Below are 19,538 nucleotides of genomic sequence, written 5' to 3' on the forward strand. Positions count from 1 at the left end.
TCAGTTTCCCCGTAGGCGCTAATGTAAAAGGATTTGAACTGTTCAAAATTGAACGGAAAATTGTTCAAATCAAAAAGATATTTTATATACAAGTTTTTCATCAAAAGCTTTTTCCTACAAAGTTTGTTTGAAGCAAATTCGCCTCACAGATCGGAATTGCCTTGAATTTCCCCGTAGACGCTAATGTTAATTTTTTTTGAACTGTTCAAAATTGAACAAAAAATAGTTCAAATCAAAAAGTGAAATATGGGAATGAGGTGTCCTCGCCGAGATTTTTCGAACAAAAAAAAGTTTGTTCGAATCGGACTATTCATTCAAAAGTTATGAGGGAGGGACAGACAGACCGATCCTACAATATCATGGCTTTACTTTAAAAAACAAATTTCAAGAAAATAATAGCATAACACTGTATTATGGTAAAAAACTGTAAAATACAGTAGAGCTCCGAAAATTACCCTAGGTACTACAACATTTTACAGATTTTTTCCCGAGGTTTTCTTTGGAAACATACATATGGTCACCATTTGAATGATGTAAAATTATTAAACTGTAAAGTTTATAAGAATTGAAGTGAATGTGATAAAGAAGGAAAATAAAATCTTTCGATCTGAATCTATAATAGCTAAAAAATTGAAGAATTTACGCACATGTATACAAATGCACATGAATAAAAAAAAAAAATCTTACTTGGAAATTATAACTACTTTCCCTCAAAAGAAAAATTAATGCAAGCAATGGTGACTAATGAAAAGGATCTCTTCAAGTTCAACTATACCTGCACTGCACACACGTTTTTGAATACAGTACGGTCATTTTGTGGTAAAAAATAAAATGAACTATATTTTTTAGAGTGATCTACCTAAAGAACACTGACCACGTTTGACTTATCTACTACCTTATTTCCGTGTCAGGTGCTAAAACTGGTGACGCGGCTTTACTAAAACGTCCATGTCCCTTTATTCTTTCTAACATTAAATTTATGCGCGTGATTTTATTCTTCAAATACAGGCAGATAGCATAAATGAGAATTGTTCTTTGGGGCAGTTATACAGCCATTTCTGAAATTTATTCGGCAGCGTCTCTACTTTTTTCAAACTCCCTCTTTTAGAGTATGGTCTAAAGGCTGTACCAAAGAGAGAATCCACAAGGGGGCTCTTCGCACGGTGGTGTTTAAGTTTTCTTTTTTAAGTGAAGTACATAACTGATATTTAACATTCTTGTCACATTCCAGCAATCTTAAATATCACTTTAGCTCCTTCTGATTTGAAGCTGGGACACGTAAAAGTCTACTTGTTGCTCCGAAGCAAAATATTTTTGAAATCTATATAAATCATTTAAGTACTAACAGTTGATGCTTGTTTTTTTTTCAATTAACTGCAGAATCAATAAAAAATGATTAATTGTTGGTAATTATTAAAATTGTTTTTAAAAATATAAAATGTGTGACAAAAAAAATACTAAGTGTTGGACATAATTTGTACTATTTTCGCGAGAATGACTCCTTTAAGTCTTACATTTACCCATTTCTGCTTTGCAATTCAAATTGAACTCGAAATGCCTTCACAAGAGCCTCGTGTTGTGCTTAAATAATTTTAAGATTAAAACTGCATTAATGGGTTAGTATAAATTAGATAGCATATGCTTGTTGCAATGTTATTAATTTTGTTTATCTTGTCTTTTTTCTGGACTCGTTTAGAAATGGGCTGCGGTGTTCCTGCTGATCTCTTGTGTGGCGCTGGTCACTGGGGCCGAGGTCGACAGAGAGAAGCGCGCAGTCAAGGGCGGTAGGAAGACGCCCGCCGGAACTACGAATGAAGGACATTTTCATACAGGCGAATGGTGGAAGGTCTGGTGGCAAAGATACATAGGTGAGGTAACAGACCCAACAGTTCGCCCATTAATATTTCCTACAGATGAATATGGCAATCGGGTGCCTTGTCCGTGTCTTTTACCGGGGGGTAGCACAACGCCAAGTCCCCCACAGACACGACCCCCACCACCCCCACCAACGCGACCACCAGTGCGGCCGCCACCTCCCCCACCCCCTCCGCCTCCCACGAGGCCACCAGTAAGGCCCCCGCCTCCACCACCCCCTCCGCCTCCCACGAGGCCTCCTGTTAGGCCCCCACCTCCGCCACCACCAACGAGACCTCCAGTAAGGCCTCCACCCCCACCTCCACCTCCTCCTCCAACTAGGCCTCCTGTTCGGCCACCACCACCTCCACCACCCACAAGACCACCTGTCAGACCCCCTCCACCGCCCCCACCTCCTCCCCCAACACAACCTCCAGTTAGACCACCTCCTACAAGACCACCTGTTAGACCTAGGCCCCCTCCTCCTCCTCCGACGCGACCACCAGTGAGGCCACCCCCACCACCTCCTCCGACGAGGCCGCCCCCTCCTCCACCACCACCTCCTACTAGACCACCCCCAACTAGGCCTCCAGTCAGGCCGCCACCAACAAGACCCCCAGTTAGACCACCACCACCTCCGCCCCCTCCACCGCCAACAAGGCCACCGCCAACAAAAGCACCTCCTACTAGGCCTCCTGTGAGACCACCACCACCACCAACCAGACCACCTCCACCTCCTCCTCCACCACCTACAAGGCCACCACCAACAAGACCGCCGGTTAGACCACCACCACCTCCCCCACCAACCAGGCCACCACCTCCACCACCAACACGGCCACCTGCAACACGGCCACCTGCAACACGACCACCAGTTAGACCACCTCCTCCACCCCCACCTCCACCACCCACTAGACCTCCACCTCCTCCTCCAACAAGGCCTCCAACTAGGCCTCCAGTTAGACCGCGGCCTCCACCTCCACCACCGACTCGTCCTCCAGTTAGACCGCCTCCACCACCTCCACCGCCGCCAACAAGACCACCAGTCAGACCACCACCACCACCGCCGCCAACAAGACCACCTGTCAGACCACCACCACCACCGCCAACAAGACCACCTGTCAGGCCTCCGCCACCACCACCGCCAACGAGACCACCCGTTCGACCACCACCGCCACCTCCACCAACTAGACCACCAGTTAGACCGCCACCACCTCCTCCACCTCCACCTCCAACAAGACCACCTGTAAGACCTCCACCACCTCCTCCACCTCCACCTCCAACAAGACCACCTGTAAGACCTCCACCACCTCCTCCTCCAACAAGACCACCAGTTAGACCACCACCACCTCCACCACCTACAAGACCTCCAGTTCGACCACCTCCACCTCCACCACCGCCTCCCCCAACGAGACCACCAACAAGACCACCTCCAACAAGACAACCACCAACAAGACCACCAGTCAGACCACCCCCGCCACCACCACCAACTAGACCGCCGGTCAGACCACCACCAACAAGACCTCCAGTTAGGCCACCACCAGTAGAGGAAGATTGTGTATCTGAAGGACCTCCTCAGAAGGTTCCCAGGCCTGATCGACCTCAACCAGACGGATCTATGCCACCATGTGCATTAAGTGGAAAGAACTTCTGCATACTCACAGACGACTATCCTGAGTGAGTACTCGATTTGTTACTTTCAATTCCCATTGCATCCTTGAGTGTGATGTTAGTTTTGCCTCGTTTTTACTCTTTCTCCTCCATACAAAATAAAAGGGCTGTCCGAAAAGTAAATATAACGATTTGAAAGAATGCCCCCTTTTTTTTCAAAACAAAGTTTTGTTTTGCATGAAAAAGCATTTCATAAACTATTTTAATACACATATACAATTGTTCAGTTATTTTTCTTAGCCTTAAAGCAGGAATTAGTAAACGGAGGGAGCGAGTCCGATCATTGGCTTAGCAAAAGCTGAGGTAAAGACGCCAAGTCATGAGACTCAACAACGACGAATGGTTGACATGTTTTGCGTGAAACTAGCGAAAGAAATCTGATTTTTTTCAATGCTTTGCTTTAAATCTATCACGTGACTTGGGATCTTAGTTTCATGACAGAAAGTCTTCTCTTTCTCGATTTTATCTCTTCTGAATAGTCTTTGCGTGAGACCATTTTTTCTGTGCCAGAGCTCGTATTATTTCAAAAGGATTTTCTTTGCATACTGTGTAGTCAACGAAATTATCATCGATGTGTTTGTCTTTTTAAAAAAATCTCTAAATACAAGAGCCGTAAGTGATAATAACAGCAATATTGAGGACTCATCTATGTTTTCATGCTGAATTAATTTTATCAAAGGAGGAAAAATAAAATCAAAGAAAACATACTAAAATGAATTTTTTCTTTAATAATTTAAAATTTAACGGAAAAATGCATGCGAAAAATCTCCATGTCCCGTAAGTTAGAATTCATGCAGCTGAGGAAAAACAAAAATTAATTTTAGTTTCAAAGGGACCATTTGTTGCATTTATCAACGTGACTTGAGAAATAGACATACAGTATGATCAGTAGAGTGGTTTAAAAAAACTTTTTTTTTCCACTAGAGTTCAGGACACCCCCTATTTTTACTTTCTTCTATATCTAATATATAGAAGAAAGTATTGGATTCGTGCAAATTTTCGAATTTCGAATTTTGACGGATTCGAACGTTTTGAGGTGTTCTGAGTCCATTTCGACTATTTTTGGAAAATGTCTGTCTGTCTGTGTGTGTGTGTATGTATGTATGTGTGTGTGTGTCACGTCTGTGTGTGACCAGTTTTTTGTGGCCGCTCTACAGCAAAAACTACCGCACGAAATCGAACGAAATTTGGTACACATATGTGCCCCTATGTGAACTTGTGCCCATTGGTTTTTGGCGCGAATTCCTCCAAGGGGGGTGGAGCAATGGGACGTTTTTTGAGTTACGCGTGCTTGCTATTCCTCAGGAAGTAACTGGCGGAATCAAACAAAATTTAGACCATAGGTTGCCATTAACAGGAACAGGTGCTGATTCAATTTTGGTGGCAATAACTCAAACGGGGGTTGAGCTATAGAACGTTTTTTGTCGTCAATTGTGACTGCTGTATCTCAAGAAATAGTGAACGGAATGAAAGAAAAATTTATCGGCAAGTAGACCTTAGTGGGTATAAGAGCTGATTTTATTTTGGTGTCAAAAGCTGAAAAGGGGGTGGCGCAATCGAATGTTCTTTTTTTTCATTGTGAGTGCCATTTCTCAAGAAGTAATGCTACGTTCTGGATGAAATTTGGAATAAATGTGAATCTATTTGTAAATAGGCGTTGTTTCAATTTTGGCGCCAATCGCTCCATGGGGGTCTGATTTTTTTTTGTGTTAATAAAAATAGTTTTATAAATGCAATAATAAGAAAGATAAATTACAATACTCTCGTCTGCTTATTTCACGTGATTTTAATTTTCGGGAGATAATCGGAAATGTTATCGCAATGATTTAAAATTAATAACCGTTGCCATTTTATGTTTGTTAACAAATAAAACATCTAATTAATTCAAGCAAGGCTTTTAAAATAACTTTCAAATCGTTCTTTGCTTTGCTTTTGCGGGAATTCAGGAATTCGGACGGTCGTCAAGTTTTTTTTTTTTTTTTGCTGGGAATATTGCATTCTTTTCAAGCATAGGGATCGATCAGAATTCAAAAGAAAGATATAGAAGAAAGTTTCGTGATGGCCACAACATACTAGTTTAGACTTACTATAGTATTATGCTGTAAAAGTTTTAGCTTCTTACTCAAATTTTAGAAAGGTGCTCAATGGCCCCTTAATTTAACATCATTAGCCGTAGCATAAAAATGCCACAAATTTAGAAACATTTAATTTCCCCAGCTTTTTTTTTGTAAATAATTATTTTATTGCAATATATATGCATATTACTAGTGTATACGATAATGTGTAGCATTGTGTTTTCAATTCAATGTATTTTGTAAACCCCCATCCCCATACTAATGAAGTTTGGGGCAGGGGGTTGAGCACTCTCTTTCAATTGAAATAAGAAGCTAATATTCTTCCAGTATAGTACTATCCACAAGTCTAAAAATATTGAGGTTGTCCTGTTATCTAGGAGAAACTTTTTTTTTTTACATGTGTTTTTGAACCACCCTAATGATCAGTGGTATTTGTATTCCGTACATCTTTTGCTATTTCTTCTCGAGAAATGAGCGATTAATTTTTTAAACGGCTCCGTCCAATTTTTTTCGTCTGGACACAGTAAAGATTTCACCTTTTTATAGCAGTTTAAAAGCTGCATACAAGCTATAAATCTGCGCACCGATTAAAATGATTTTTTAAAAATAGATAGTACAGGCTCTTAATAGCAAAATCTTCATTTTTCTTGCCTCAGTACTTACGAAAAAATGCTTGCCTCGTTTGTTTTACATGTTTGAAATTTCTTCTCAGGGACTTCGTAAACCGAGTGGTGGACAAAAGTATGACCAAAGTTCGCATCATGTACGAAGAACTGCAAACCGTTGGTGATCCAGAACTGTTCAAACATCAATTTGGTGACAGTCCCGCGGCTCGAGGAAGCTTCGCTTGCGAGACAGAGGCCAACATCATGCGACCCGGCTGGGCACAAGAAAGCATCTCCGGCGATTGGATGGTCATCATCAACACAGACCTGTTCCCACAGAAAGTCAGGACAGAGAGCTGCTCGTGAGTATTTGTTTGATTATTATGAAGCTGCGTATTGGTTTAATAAAAATTTCAGAAACTAGTTGCATTTCCCAAGAACTAAGATCTATTCGTTCATGTGGCACCTCTATTGCGAAAGAAATTCGACTACCAGTTTCGCCAGAAGAGGAATGCACCTACGCTCTATCCGTTACGAAACCGTACTAGGAATTTAATTTCGCCGAGAGTATTGTATTCGACGCCAAATGAATGCTCAAGGGATCCTTTACATGCCGCAAAAACGACATAGACTTTTACAATTTTCTGCAAATTGAAAATCTACAGACTGGATCCCAGCTTTAACCTGCGTCTTTGAGTATACAAAACAAACGCCTAACCAATACGCTACTCTGCCGGCACGCAACGTTAACCTTAGTATTAATCTTAGATCAGACTCCACTAGAGATAGCTCAGGATTGCTCCTCTGCCACCAACATGAAACATGTTTGCATTTTATAGTTACATGACAATCCGTTACTCCGCTGAAGATGAATGGAGTCACTCTTGCTATTACTATTTAAGAAGCTAAACAGCTTCACATATATCAGAGGACTTTGAACGATGCCTCTTGCCTCTGGACGTAGTAAAATAGCAACATTACTAAGAAAAGGAAACGACCCTCAGTCACCAGCAAGAATAGTGCCCACGACCTCCTTAACTGTGCTAAGACAGCTGTCAGAGCAAACATTTTCAGCTATTCGGACACGGAGGTCCCTAAGAGGGGTTAAAATGCTTCTTATCGTTTTTTTGACCAGGATTTTACACAATTGAAATTAACTAGCATAATTAAAACATATTATAATCAATGATCGCCAAGAAGTTATCGCGCCAAAGGGAATACATGTGACAATGAAGAAAGTGAACTATCTTCACGGGGCTGTTATGCATTAAAGAGAGCATATGGTCGTTTTCCAACCCCTAAGATGAAACAGGTTTTTGTGTGGTTGTCACATGATAATACATAGCGTTATTGAATTTAAATACAGTTAAAAAACCTTTTTACTCGTTTCTAGGAGAAGTCTTATGTATAATTTAATTTATCATAATAAATCCGATAATAACCAATAATCGTCAAGGAAGTGTCATGCCCCAGGAATGCGATGACTTGTCACGTGACAAGGAAGAACATAACTGATGGTTTTCTCACGGGGCTTTTTTCTAGAATACTTTCTCCGAAGTATTAAAGTTTCAATGGCAACGTTTATAATAGACGCGGTATGCTTTATTTTTTATTTTATTTTATTAAATGAAGAATGTTCCATATGAATATGATAAAATTCCGTATGAGAAATGAAAGAATATTACACATATATTCACTATATGATAAATTTCCACTGATTTTGAACCTGGACGCTAACTACAATTTAATAGTATTGAACTACAAACAATTGCTTCATAATTTTGTGACTGAAAAAAATTACTTCCGGCCAAAATTAAAGACGCCTTTAAGGAATATAACTGGTTAGCAGGAATATAACTGGTTAGAAATAGCATCGTTCTTGTCCACAACTTTTGTACTACGTTGAGTGACAGTTAGTGATAGAGCTAATACTCAATGAAAAATCTACAGTAACACACCATCAAAGACAGTAGCCCCACATACAACGATGAATGTGCAGACAATGTGTTATCTTTGACATAAATTAAAATAAATCGTGATTTATCTGGCGGGGTAACTCCTTTCCGTGAATTAACAATACTCTTATGACCTCTTTGGGGGTGTAAATTATGTTAACGTGGAATTAGCTCAAACGCGTGCAACAGTTGTTACTAGAAGATGTGTAAGAAACAATTGTGCAGCCATCTGCAATCGGGGGCGGGTATAGACTACTAGAGCAAGAGCCCATGAGTGCCAGACCTAAGTCGTAGTACAAAGACCCAAAATTTTTCTGCGTAAGGACATTACAGCTTTATGAAGTGAATTGTCATGTTTAGCGCGATTCCTTCCTCTATTGTAGGCCATTTTGGAACCCACTTTTTTTTTTTTTTTTTTTTTTGAGGTGAGGTTCTAGAGCATCATGATTTGTGCCTTGGAAACTGAAACTGCATAGGTTAGTTTCAAAGGCATATCTGCACCTCTCTAAAACGTCCTCCAAATCGGAGATAGTTGGATGGAGACCACCAGGTGACGTGGCATGATATGAATCTATGATGTTTAGTTTTAGCGGCAATTTTACGCACCTTTGCTACCTTTTTCCTGACAAAGCGTGCGTGACTTAGCTTAAATAATAGCGAACCTTTCTAAACTGCTGTGATGTCCTCACGTAGAAAAATTTTGGTTCTTTATACTATGACGTAGGTGTAGCACTCATGGGCTCTTAGACTATACCATTTTAAGAGGGAGATCATGCTGAAGAATGATCCTCTTCCTTAGACGAACCTACGGATTTGGTTAGGAAAAATTTCTGAAATTGCTTTGGAGTCAAAAAAAAAAAAAAAAAAAAAGGACTAAATCAGCCAGGATTAAGGCATCTAATAGGGCATAAACGTGATAAATTAATTTCATAAGCAATAAAAAGAAGCAATATCTCAAATATTTGCTTTCAAAAAAAAAAAAAAAAATAATAATAATGAATTGAAAAGACTATTGAAATTGCTATATTTTATTCTAAAAGTGCTTGAACACAATGGGGACGGATACTATTTTTTACGGTTTAGAAGGGTCCTGACCCCCATGATCCCCTCCTTGTATCCGTCTCTGTCTGCATTATGACCAGTTGTTGGTTAAGTTACAAATTGCTGACTGATACTTTGAATAAAAATTAGGCTAGGAGAGATTTTCGTTTTTCTTCAAAAAGTGATTTGTAATTGCCCAAACATCCATGGGCTTGTTTTTCCGATAATTGTTTTGTTAAGTTTGGAACGTAACGTACAAGTAACGAATGCCATTTTGCTTTTACAGGCGTCCAAATGAAGCTTGCTCTTTCATATCACCTTTCTACGATTCAACGTGCCAACAGCGATACAGTTTGCATCGGTTGCTAGCTGTTTATCCTCATGACCCCAACCGCAGTCCTGTGGTGGCTCTCTTCAAATTCCCTGCTGGATGTGCTTGCAGGGTCGATCCCATAAGGAAGAACGACATAGAACAAAGGAAAATTAAGAAATGAATCTGATCGTTGGTTGATTCCGAGCTATGGAAAACTCCTAGTGGAATTATCAGAAATCAGTTAGATCATTTAAATAAATCGGAGATCTCTATGTAACGGACAAACCAGTATTCGAAATATTCGTATGTCACTTATACAGAGACTCCGTTGACAGTGTTTTTTTGTGTTCCATTAGTGATTTGTGGGTTTTTTTGTGTAGTTTTGTTCATAATTGGAGGAGACTTTAATGTCTAATATTTGTGATTTTCTTTTGGAACTTTGATAATGATTGTTGATAATGTTGATGAAGTTGCCAAATCCGGGCCAGAAGATCAAGTCATAAATGTTTGTATCACTTAATATGACATGTTAGCATCAAATGTTTTTGCCAATAATTTCTACAAAAGAAAAAAAAATGTTTGTGTCTGTTATATGTATTTTCAGGTAAATCTTGTTGTGAAGCTTTCTTCCTCGGAATAATTATAAGATATAGTAGTAGAATCTTTAATAATACCTTTTGGACAAATATGTTTTTGTACCACAAAATAAATTTTTTGCAAAAAACATTTTACTTAAAATATTTTTCGAAACTTTAATCTTTTATCGACTGTCTTCTTAAAAATCATTTGAAGCACTTTTTATGCATAACATAAAAAGTTCGCTTTTTATTGATCCAAAATATTTGAATAAATATTTAACTAAAAAAAGCTTATATTTAGGAAGCACTACATCATGTACATAAATGTGATATTCAGTATTTCTACATTGTTCAAATATATCTTTATTTTTTGAAATGCGTTTTGTACAGCGGAATTGAGAGTTATTAATAGCATATAAAATATTCTTGTACTGCGAAATGTTTTACAAAAAGATCAGCATTTTAATATTTTTACATTTTCCTAGAAAGTGTATTTTACTAGATAAAGTAATGTATTTTATAATGTGTTTATTAAAGATAAAATTTGATATTTAAATGTTCCAAAAAATCATGTGATACATTATCTTAATATATGAAATCTTCATAATGTAGGTCATTGCATTGTGTAAAGATAACTTTTCCAAACGATCTTTTTAAATTGCTGTTGTAATGCGTCTTAATAGAGCAGAAACTAGGCAATCTTAGTAATTATACAGACAAAAAAAGAACATAGCCTATTGTCTAAGTTTGATCAATTGCTGTTCATTAAATCACCTGAATTCTTTCTTGAATCATTCATAAACGCTTTTAACGAATAAGGCGTGGTTGGAAAAATTTCGCACATATCATTAATTACTTGTTATTGAGTGTTTTGACTCGTTCAACTTTAAATGTTTCATTGTAAAAGCGTGTATTACTTTTAATTTTACCGAAATTAGCTTCAAAAGCTCTATAAGAAAAATAGAACATTGTGATTTTCACTTTGATTACTTTTTTTTGCCGTGTGTTCTTAGGTTTGCATACAGCGAGTATCCACACAACTATCCACCACGACACACAAATTAGAACCTAAATACAATAAGTTACAACATAATTTTAACAAGTAAACTTTTTTATGGTTTGATCCTTCATATCGCAGCTAATTGGGGGTATTTTATAATTTATTGTAAAAAATAAAACGCGAAAATGTCCTAATCATACATGCCTTATAATGATTTCTCAAATCGCAGTTAAAGTATAGTTATTTTATATAAAGCCTGTTCCGAGTGTTTTAACTACTGTAAAAGAATCATATTTTAAAATTCTTCTAAAGAATTATTCTTGATAAAAGTTATTGACGTTTTTATATTCGTATTTTTTCATTCAATGTGTTTTTTAACAAAAAAAAAAAAAAATTGTTGATGTTGTATTTGTGGTTTAATAAAAAGTTCTGTTGTTACAGTTAGTCCATTTATTTTTTTTAATTCAATCTTCAAAAAAGGCTTTTAGTTTTATTTTATGCATTTGTTTTTTTGTATAAAGAGCAAAATAAAATTCTTTACCCGAAACCGGTTACTACAGAGAGAAATTAAATTTATTCAACCAATAAATGTTAAGGGGAAAAAATCGAAGTACGGGATTACGGAAGAAGAAAACCATTCATAGATTTTAATTCATCGTTAATTGCCGATTAGAAAGAGGAGTTCAAGTTTTTGGATTTCCTAAGAAAAGCTATTTTTATAAATCGGAAGAATTAGAAATTTAAGCACAGTATTGGATCTCCGTGTGTTGAAATTGCCAGTTTCACTAGAACCAATGAATAGAGGATTCGATTGATAGTGTGACTCAATTTTATTCATGCATCAAATAGGTAGGAGAAACTAGGGAGATTTGACTCATTGTTTACAAATACCCCTTTTGTATTTTTTTTTCTGACCGTTAGAAAACTTTCAAACCGACCTTATGTGCTTCCTTATAATGTCTGGTATGTTTTACAGAATCATTTTGATCTAAATAATGTATTAACATTTTTACTGGTAAATTTTCAAGAATGAACAAACTATGTCCTTCCCACTTGAGGGAGGTTTAGCCCATCATAAGGGATATTTGACCGACATAGATTAAAAGTTGAAAAAATGATGCTGAAATTATTTCATGTCTTTTCATTAAACTGCACAAGGTACCGGCAATAATTACATCTAAGGCTATGCCTCGAATAGTTAAATGAATTTAGTTTAATCAGAAAAGATTATTATTGCTACACATGTCACAGTCAAATTTCATTTGCAAAGCCTTTCATTCTATGCCTCCACGGCTTATTGGATGAGGGAGCTTAATAATACAAAGGAACAGAGTGGGTACAGTGTAAATTCAATTACATTTTTTATTATTAAAAATCACAGAAATGAATTTCTTTCAACTGGTACAATATTTGTCACTATAACAGGTATTATAAAAGTGGATCTAGAAAAACTACAAATTCACACACACAAACGAAAAAAAAAAAAATCGAAATGCAATTTCGTCTCACTGTTCTGGTCAAACAGTGTGATGATATTTTTTGAATTAAAAAACCGTTTGATTTTGGTATGAATTATTACCTTTGGCAAGGTAAATTTCATGTCGTCTTGACAAACAGTAGTGACATCTACCACTTATTTGTTAGGGACTGAGTTAGAATGATTTAGATAATTCTGAATGAATAAATTGGTTTTAAGTGTCATCTTGTAATGTAGCATTTGATAAGCATGCTGTCACTGTGGTCTTCGCATATCAATAGAACAACAGCTTCTTTCATATTTGTTTCAGAAATCTCCAAAATAGCTTATCTAACTTCCTTATTTCTAGCCATGTTGAGATTTTGAAGTGTGAATGAATATTGTTACATTTAGCATAGTGCAATGAAACAATAAAAAAAATAATTTAAATAGAACAAGTACGAAATGGAAATGTTTATGAGATATTATATAGCTACGAGAAAGTCATAATCCCATTCAAGCATCCTTATTTTGTTGATGCACGGTTTTCAAATTTATTTTATTATTATTTGTATTAGCAGTCTAGTTGTAATTAAATTTAGTTCAAGGTATAATTTCTCCACTTTTGATGTAAAAGTGCCTTAGGAGGAGTGAGCAACAAATTAATGGTTTCTCACTGTTCCATCATTACAAAACATAAACTCAATAGCTGCCATTCTGAGACAAAGAAACTTGACACCATCATTCCATTGCTGAACTCAATGTTAGTTATCAGGCTAATGTAAGACTAATAACACCAGTCTGTTAAGTTTATTTAACAGTTTAGAAATAGTGCAACAAACAGTGGAGATATTTTACTTCGATGGGTTCAAACTATGATGATGATTACATCTGAATGAATCTACATGGAAGAAGGGAAAATAGCAATGAGACTTTTACGCATGCGCTTTATAATGATACTATGGCCGTATTGATTTATTGCATTATCTTCGTTGAAAATGAAGAGAAACAAAAATAGCTTCTACGAAAACAGCAAAAATAAAATGATAAGTTTTCACTTCGTCCAGAAATGTTAAAGCAAAACAGTAAACTCAAAATTGTGTTGCAAAAAATCAATCAATAAATTAATTTTTGTAGTGAGAGTAAAGATCAAATATAGTTTTGGTTAAAAAAATTATTGCCGTGAACAAATTCTCATTTTTACAAAACTGCATCAAAATAATAAAGAGGCAAAAGCACACATTTGTAACGAACAAACTACAACTCCTGTAAACTAATACTTGTAAATGCGTTCATTTCCGCCTATAAAACGGATGTTTGCCTTTCCATATCATCTGTGGTCAGACGGCTGTTAGTTTTCTTGCATGATAGTTGAAAGTGACATTTTTACAACAACATTGTTGACAGTATGTCAACCTGACTTTTAAAATTTTTTACGAGGTTGGAAATATCAAAACAGAAAATGAATTGCTGCTGTTTCACTGTTTTCTCCGTCTCACTGTCACCATTCCTTGCCTACAGTTTTCAGTTCATTCTTGTAGAATAACTTATTTCCCCTAAGGGTTCTGTGAAATATTAATAAAAATAGAAACTTTGAGCAAGAAGTATCTCATATACATGAAATTTAAGAAATTAAATATAACTTGGTGAAAAAAATGTCCCCTCCTACTTGTTTTTTAATAAAATAGCATTCTTTCAAAACCTTCTTTGAAAGTAATTTTCTTTATGCATAACTTCAGTAATTTAGACACGATTGATTATATGGTATGATTATTTATTCCTGGGAAATGTTTTCGCTTTACAAATAATTATGTCATGTTAAATTAAATTGCAAACGAACGGACTGATATTTGTTTACACTTCTACTATGAAAATATCGCCAAATGTCCTCAAGCTTGGTGACGTGTGGCTTTTTCTCGCCAAATTTAAAATCAAATATAAGTTGCAAAAAATGATGCCAACTTGGTGATATTTCTTTTCTTCAATTTCTCACTAAGCTTCCAATTTAAAATGCAAAGTAGTTAAGTAAATGTAGGTAAGTAATTGTAAAGTCTCAGAACGTGACATTTTTCATAAAAGTTGATGGAAAGAACGCCAACTTAAGCAAGATTACTTTATCATTAAAAAATAAATTAAAAAAAACACACACCTATTTTCACCATGTGTAACATAGTACATAGGTAAAATAACTCGACGAAGCATATTGCACTTTTCTTTGCATAATAACAATGTCTAGAGCATGTGTGAACAAATGCACAAAAGTAGGCTAATGCAAGTTTAGAGCTTCACCTCTAAACGACATGGAACGAGCTATTCTGGGACATCTATTGCTATCTGTTATAGCTGCACATGACCTAGGCGGATAAGAAAACTAGTCCAAATAAAGACTGTTGAGGCTTTGAGTGAAAAAAAAATTGCGACTTAAAAAGAACAAGCAGTTTAGATATCATAATAAACAACAGAGAATGTATTTAACCCAGTCCAATGAATCTACAAACTTAAAATAGTCAAGATTATTTTCAGTTTGTAGATTTACCACAGAAATACCAAGTTACCAATAAATACTGTTTCTGCGGATTGTTAGGTGTTGGTAAAATATAAAGAAGAAAAAAATCAATCAAAAAGTTTACTTTCGCGAATTATTGATCAGGCAAATGTATCTTCAGTAAAATGCAAATAATATCAAACATGGAAAACTAAGCCATCTTTCCTGATAATATAGATGAAATCAAAAAGCCTAATTTCATTAAAATTCTTGATAAGGCTATTTTTGGCTGCATAAAGACGGTTATAAATATTGGAGACTAGGCTCAGTTGATACAGGGTTGAGTTGATACAAGTGCTTTAATTCTCGAGTGCATATGTAGCCACAACAAAGGGTCTTATGAGATAGAAACAGACTAAAGCTTTGACCTACGCACGCTGGAGAAACTGTCTTTTTTTTTGTTTGTTTGTTTCAGCAGAAATCGTTTTTTGTGCACCAAATTAAATTTGTGTGTTTTGCTTACAACTGTCCTACAGGGTTTTTACGTAATTACATCATACAAAGCAAGATCCTGTTGTACTCCTTGACTAAGAAGCAAGATTTTACCTAAGAGAAAATGCTTATATTCGCAGCTGTTTCCCCCCGTTTTTGAGTTAACGTAATAGCGTTGTTTATGTCTAGATGATACATATGATCAAGTTCATACGCATTTACACTTTAACTTTCAAATTGTAAGGTCTTTTTCTTTCCTAAGAAGCTGGAAAAAAGAATCTAATATTTAGGTAAGCCACACTCTTGAGTAGGCTAGATACTATGTTTTGCTTTAGCAACATTCTGAAAATCGTTAATTTGTCAATGGTTAGATGCAAACGTTTTTGAGTTCTTTAAAATAAGAAGTATACTTAAATTGTTAAAAAAGTAGTATTTTATTCTACTGTTCCGTAAAAGTAAAAGAGTGAGAGAAGTCTTGATGTATTCTAAAAACATTGCTGAAAAAAGTCAGCCAAACAATTAAGTAATTAAAAAAAAATCTAACAATAGATCTTACGAAAAAAGTTGAAGCACATATAAATCCTGAAACAAAGGGAGGAATTGCTTTGCACAAACTTGCACACGAAATGGATTTTGCACAAAGAGTGTTTCTTACTTTGTTATTTAAAGCTATTTCGGAACAGAACTCAACGTTTGTGTCTATACGGAAACTCATATATAACTCCTGAAATCATCTCTATTTTTGTTTCAAACCAGGAGCTGAGCAACTGCTGATATCGAATTCTCATATATATGGGAAGGTGGTGCACATTGGGACTCTGCTAATTTTCAAGAATCTGTTTTTAACAGCTACGCTTTTTGTTATCTCTAATAGAAACCTTCACCACTAAATAGTGACAAAGTAACAACCAGCATCTAAAGAATCAAATTGAGGATTCGGCAAAAGAAAGAAAATGGCATGACTCAAAAGTAAATATTTTCTTTATTTTTTACTTTACTTTCTGCCTTTCTTTTTGTAAAAGTGAGCAACTGAATTTTATTTTGTTATAAAAGAGAAGTATTTTAAATATTTTGATTGTGAGAAAATAATGATAGTGAATCTAGAATGACCACCATTTTGGTTTTATTTAAATCATGTGGTGATTGTACCTAGGGACAGCCAAACATATTGTACCTTAGGACATGTCCAAAGGTACAACATATGCAAGGTTCTTAATTTAGATATGTTTAGGAACATGAAAAATGTTCCAATCTGATATAGTCTTTTAAACACATTTAAATGTTTGATAATATCATATTTTTAGTTCATTATGTTAATGCAACAATATATTCCTATTTATTTTAACTTACATATTTTGAATTCAGCAACAATGGACTTGTTGAATGTTATGATATTAAATATGAGTGTTTTACTGAATCATGAAGAGTGTTTCATGGTACAACAGAATATGTGCCAAGGTACAATATGATTTTGTACCTTGGGACTGTTTGGAAGTCTTACTTTCAATGACTAGCAATATTTTATTTTCAAACTGGCTGAATTAAAAAAATATATATATTGCAGAGAAATATATAGATGTATTTCTTGTGGCTTTTAGAATTTAAATTTGATTTAAATAATTGACGTTAAAACTTAAAATATGGAAAGTGTCCCAAGTTCCGACACTCTCTCCTATTTATTTTGAATGGGAACTTGAAGGACTTTTTGTCCGCGATGGATTGAACGTGCACTAGTGACCGTCAGTGTACACGGGGGATCTTCAACCGGCAGGCTTCAACCCGCGACTTTCAAGTTACGAGTTAAACTCCTTGTCGATGAGGTCACCGAGGCCAGTATTAAGTTAAAACTCCAAATAGTGAAGACAAAAAAGTATTAGTCTTCCGGTATCAAGTAAGCAATCACCTAAAATGCAATTCTAGAAAAAATTTTAACAGTGTAGGAGGCAGAAAAAGGAAATCTTGACTGAACTTAAAATATTACAACAGATAATATCACATTAAAAACATATCTTTAAAAGCAACCAGTTGTGAGCTCAACCCTTTCTCTACCTAACTTTCTCTTCCGCTATTATTTTAGGCTAAATATAAAATAATAATATTCATGCAAAGAGATAACTGCGAAGAAAATAGCGCGAAGGAGATCGGTTCAGACAGCTGCGTAGGAGGTCAACAGCGAACGATGTCAGATGGAGTGAATCCTCAAGAGGAAGGTCTTGTAGATTCACTTGTAGAAACAAAAGAGGTCGACAACTGATTAAGAGGTGACGGCACAGTCGGTTATTCTTGCACCTCCAACAATGGCAAAAGTGTTTTCTTTCTTTTTTTGTCCGCCATTTTGTCTAGCTGGTTATAAATATAAAGCTTATGGAAGCTTAATTCTATGGGTTAATGTCACGCATATCTTCGGAAAAGGTGTAGGTCGATTCGTATTGTGGTTTCTATTTTAAAAGGGTAATGAACATTCTGAGGCTCTGTGTCTGTGCACTGGATATATGCTAGCAATTTGAAGATATTAAATGATTGTATCACCCATAAGAGTTATTGCAAATATGGTTACTTCCGTGTTTGGGAGACAGAGGATTGTTTTGGGAAATAGGGGAAACCCGGGTAAAGTGAATACCTTAAGCTTTTCTTGATTATTGTCGTTTAGTTATAACTTTAGAAAATGAAATAAATGTTGATAATCAGTCTTCGTTTAATGCACTTGCGTAATGCAATAGCAATTGTCCTTAATATTAATTACACTATTAGATATAAGGCCAGTTTTCAACAATGGCATGAATATCCACTTTGCTCAACACCCCGGGTAAAGTGAATTTGTTACTGGGGCAAAGCGAACAACAACATTATTTGTCATGAAACTAAACATTGAAAATAAAATAACCATCGAAAATTAAAGGAACGTATTCAGAAAACATTTTTTTTTTTTGCTACAATGCTAATTATTGTAGTTATTGCAAACAAAGAAATTAAACTTAAAAATAAAATCAACGTAGAAAAAAAAAGAACACATTTAAAAACATTTTTTTTTTCTGCAGTGCTAATTGTTGTTGTATTACAAACAAAGAAACTGAACTTAAGAATAAAATAAGCATCGAAAATTAAAGGCTTATATTAAAAAGCATTTTTCTACAATACTAATTATTACAGTAATTATTGTAACAAGCAAAGAATTTTTTTTGAAAAAGTCAACATCAAAAATTTAGGAGCATATTAAAAAAAAAAAAAAACATTTTTCTGCTACAATACTAATCACTGCAGTTATTACAAACAAAATCATTACCATTTTCTAACGCTGAACACTATGACACCACTCAGTACAAACCTGACATTGTATCCTGTTTTCTATTGGCTGATCAGCTTCTTCAATGAACATTTTATCACAGAAAATGCACCTTACATCATCAAATTTCTTTACTTCCTTTTTCTTATCATTCTCTTATGCAGTCCTATGTTTTGCAGTAGAGATTTTTGATTAGTCTTTTTGGTACTTGGTCTTTTAATAGTCTTCTGAGAAGGTTTAATCGAAACATCAGCTAGTTACTTCATGAAAGTCTTTTTTGATTTTTCAAATTTTTGTCTTTGATTGTCCTTTACTGGAGTACTTGCCTGGAGTGTAGATCTCTGTAGTTTTTATTTACGTGTTGTTATTGGTTTTACAGAATGAGGAATAGGTAGTAAAACGGAAGGACTGTAGTAGTTCGTAGAACTTTCAGGTTTGAGTGAAGCGGCGGGAACATCATTGCCTTGGAATTATTCTCTTGTTTCAGATCCCATGGGAGTATAAGGACGTTCTTCAATGGTAGTATTGTCTTGAGATCTTAATATTGAAGGACTTTCAGGTTCGAATGAAGTGACGTGTCATGACCGGGCAAAGTGAATATGGTATTCACTTTGCCCAATCCGCTTTGCCCTTCAGGTACATTTTTCAGGTTACTAAAAACTACTAAAAATTCAGAGCATCTAAACTCGTCTGCTACGGATAGTTGAAAGCTACATAATCGTACATCAAATCC

The 19,538-nt window shown here is 35.7% G+C and overlaps 1 protein-coding gene across 1 annotated transcript; it reads left to right on the forward strand.

Moving 5' to 3' along the window:
• Positions 1 to 2,362: 2,362 nt before the first annotated feature.
• On the forward strand, positions 2,363 to 11,422 carry LOC129223091 (basic proline-rich protein-like; the record flags this gene model as incomplete). Its single annotated transcript, XM_054857657.1, has 3 exons — positions 2,363 to 3,528; positions 6,310 to 6,564; positions 9,485 to 11,422. Coding segments are annotated over 3 exons (1,629 nt in total), but the record flags the coding sequence as incomplete, so codon positions are not given.
• Between the last annotated feature and the right edge of the window lie 8,116 nt (positions 11,423 to 19,538).

This window comes from Uloborus diversus, chromosome 5 (genome assembly GCF_026930045.1).
Source record: "Uloborus diversus isolate 005 chromosome 5, Udiv.v.3.1, whole genome shotgun sequence".
Lineage (NCBI taxonomy): Eukaryota > Metazoa > Arthropoda > Arachnida > Araneae > Uloboridae > Uloborus > Uloborus diversus.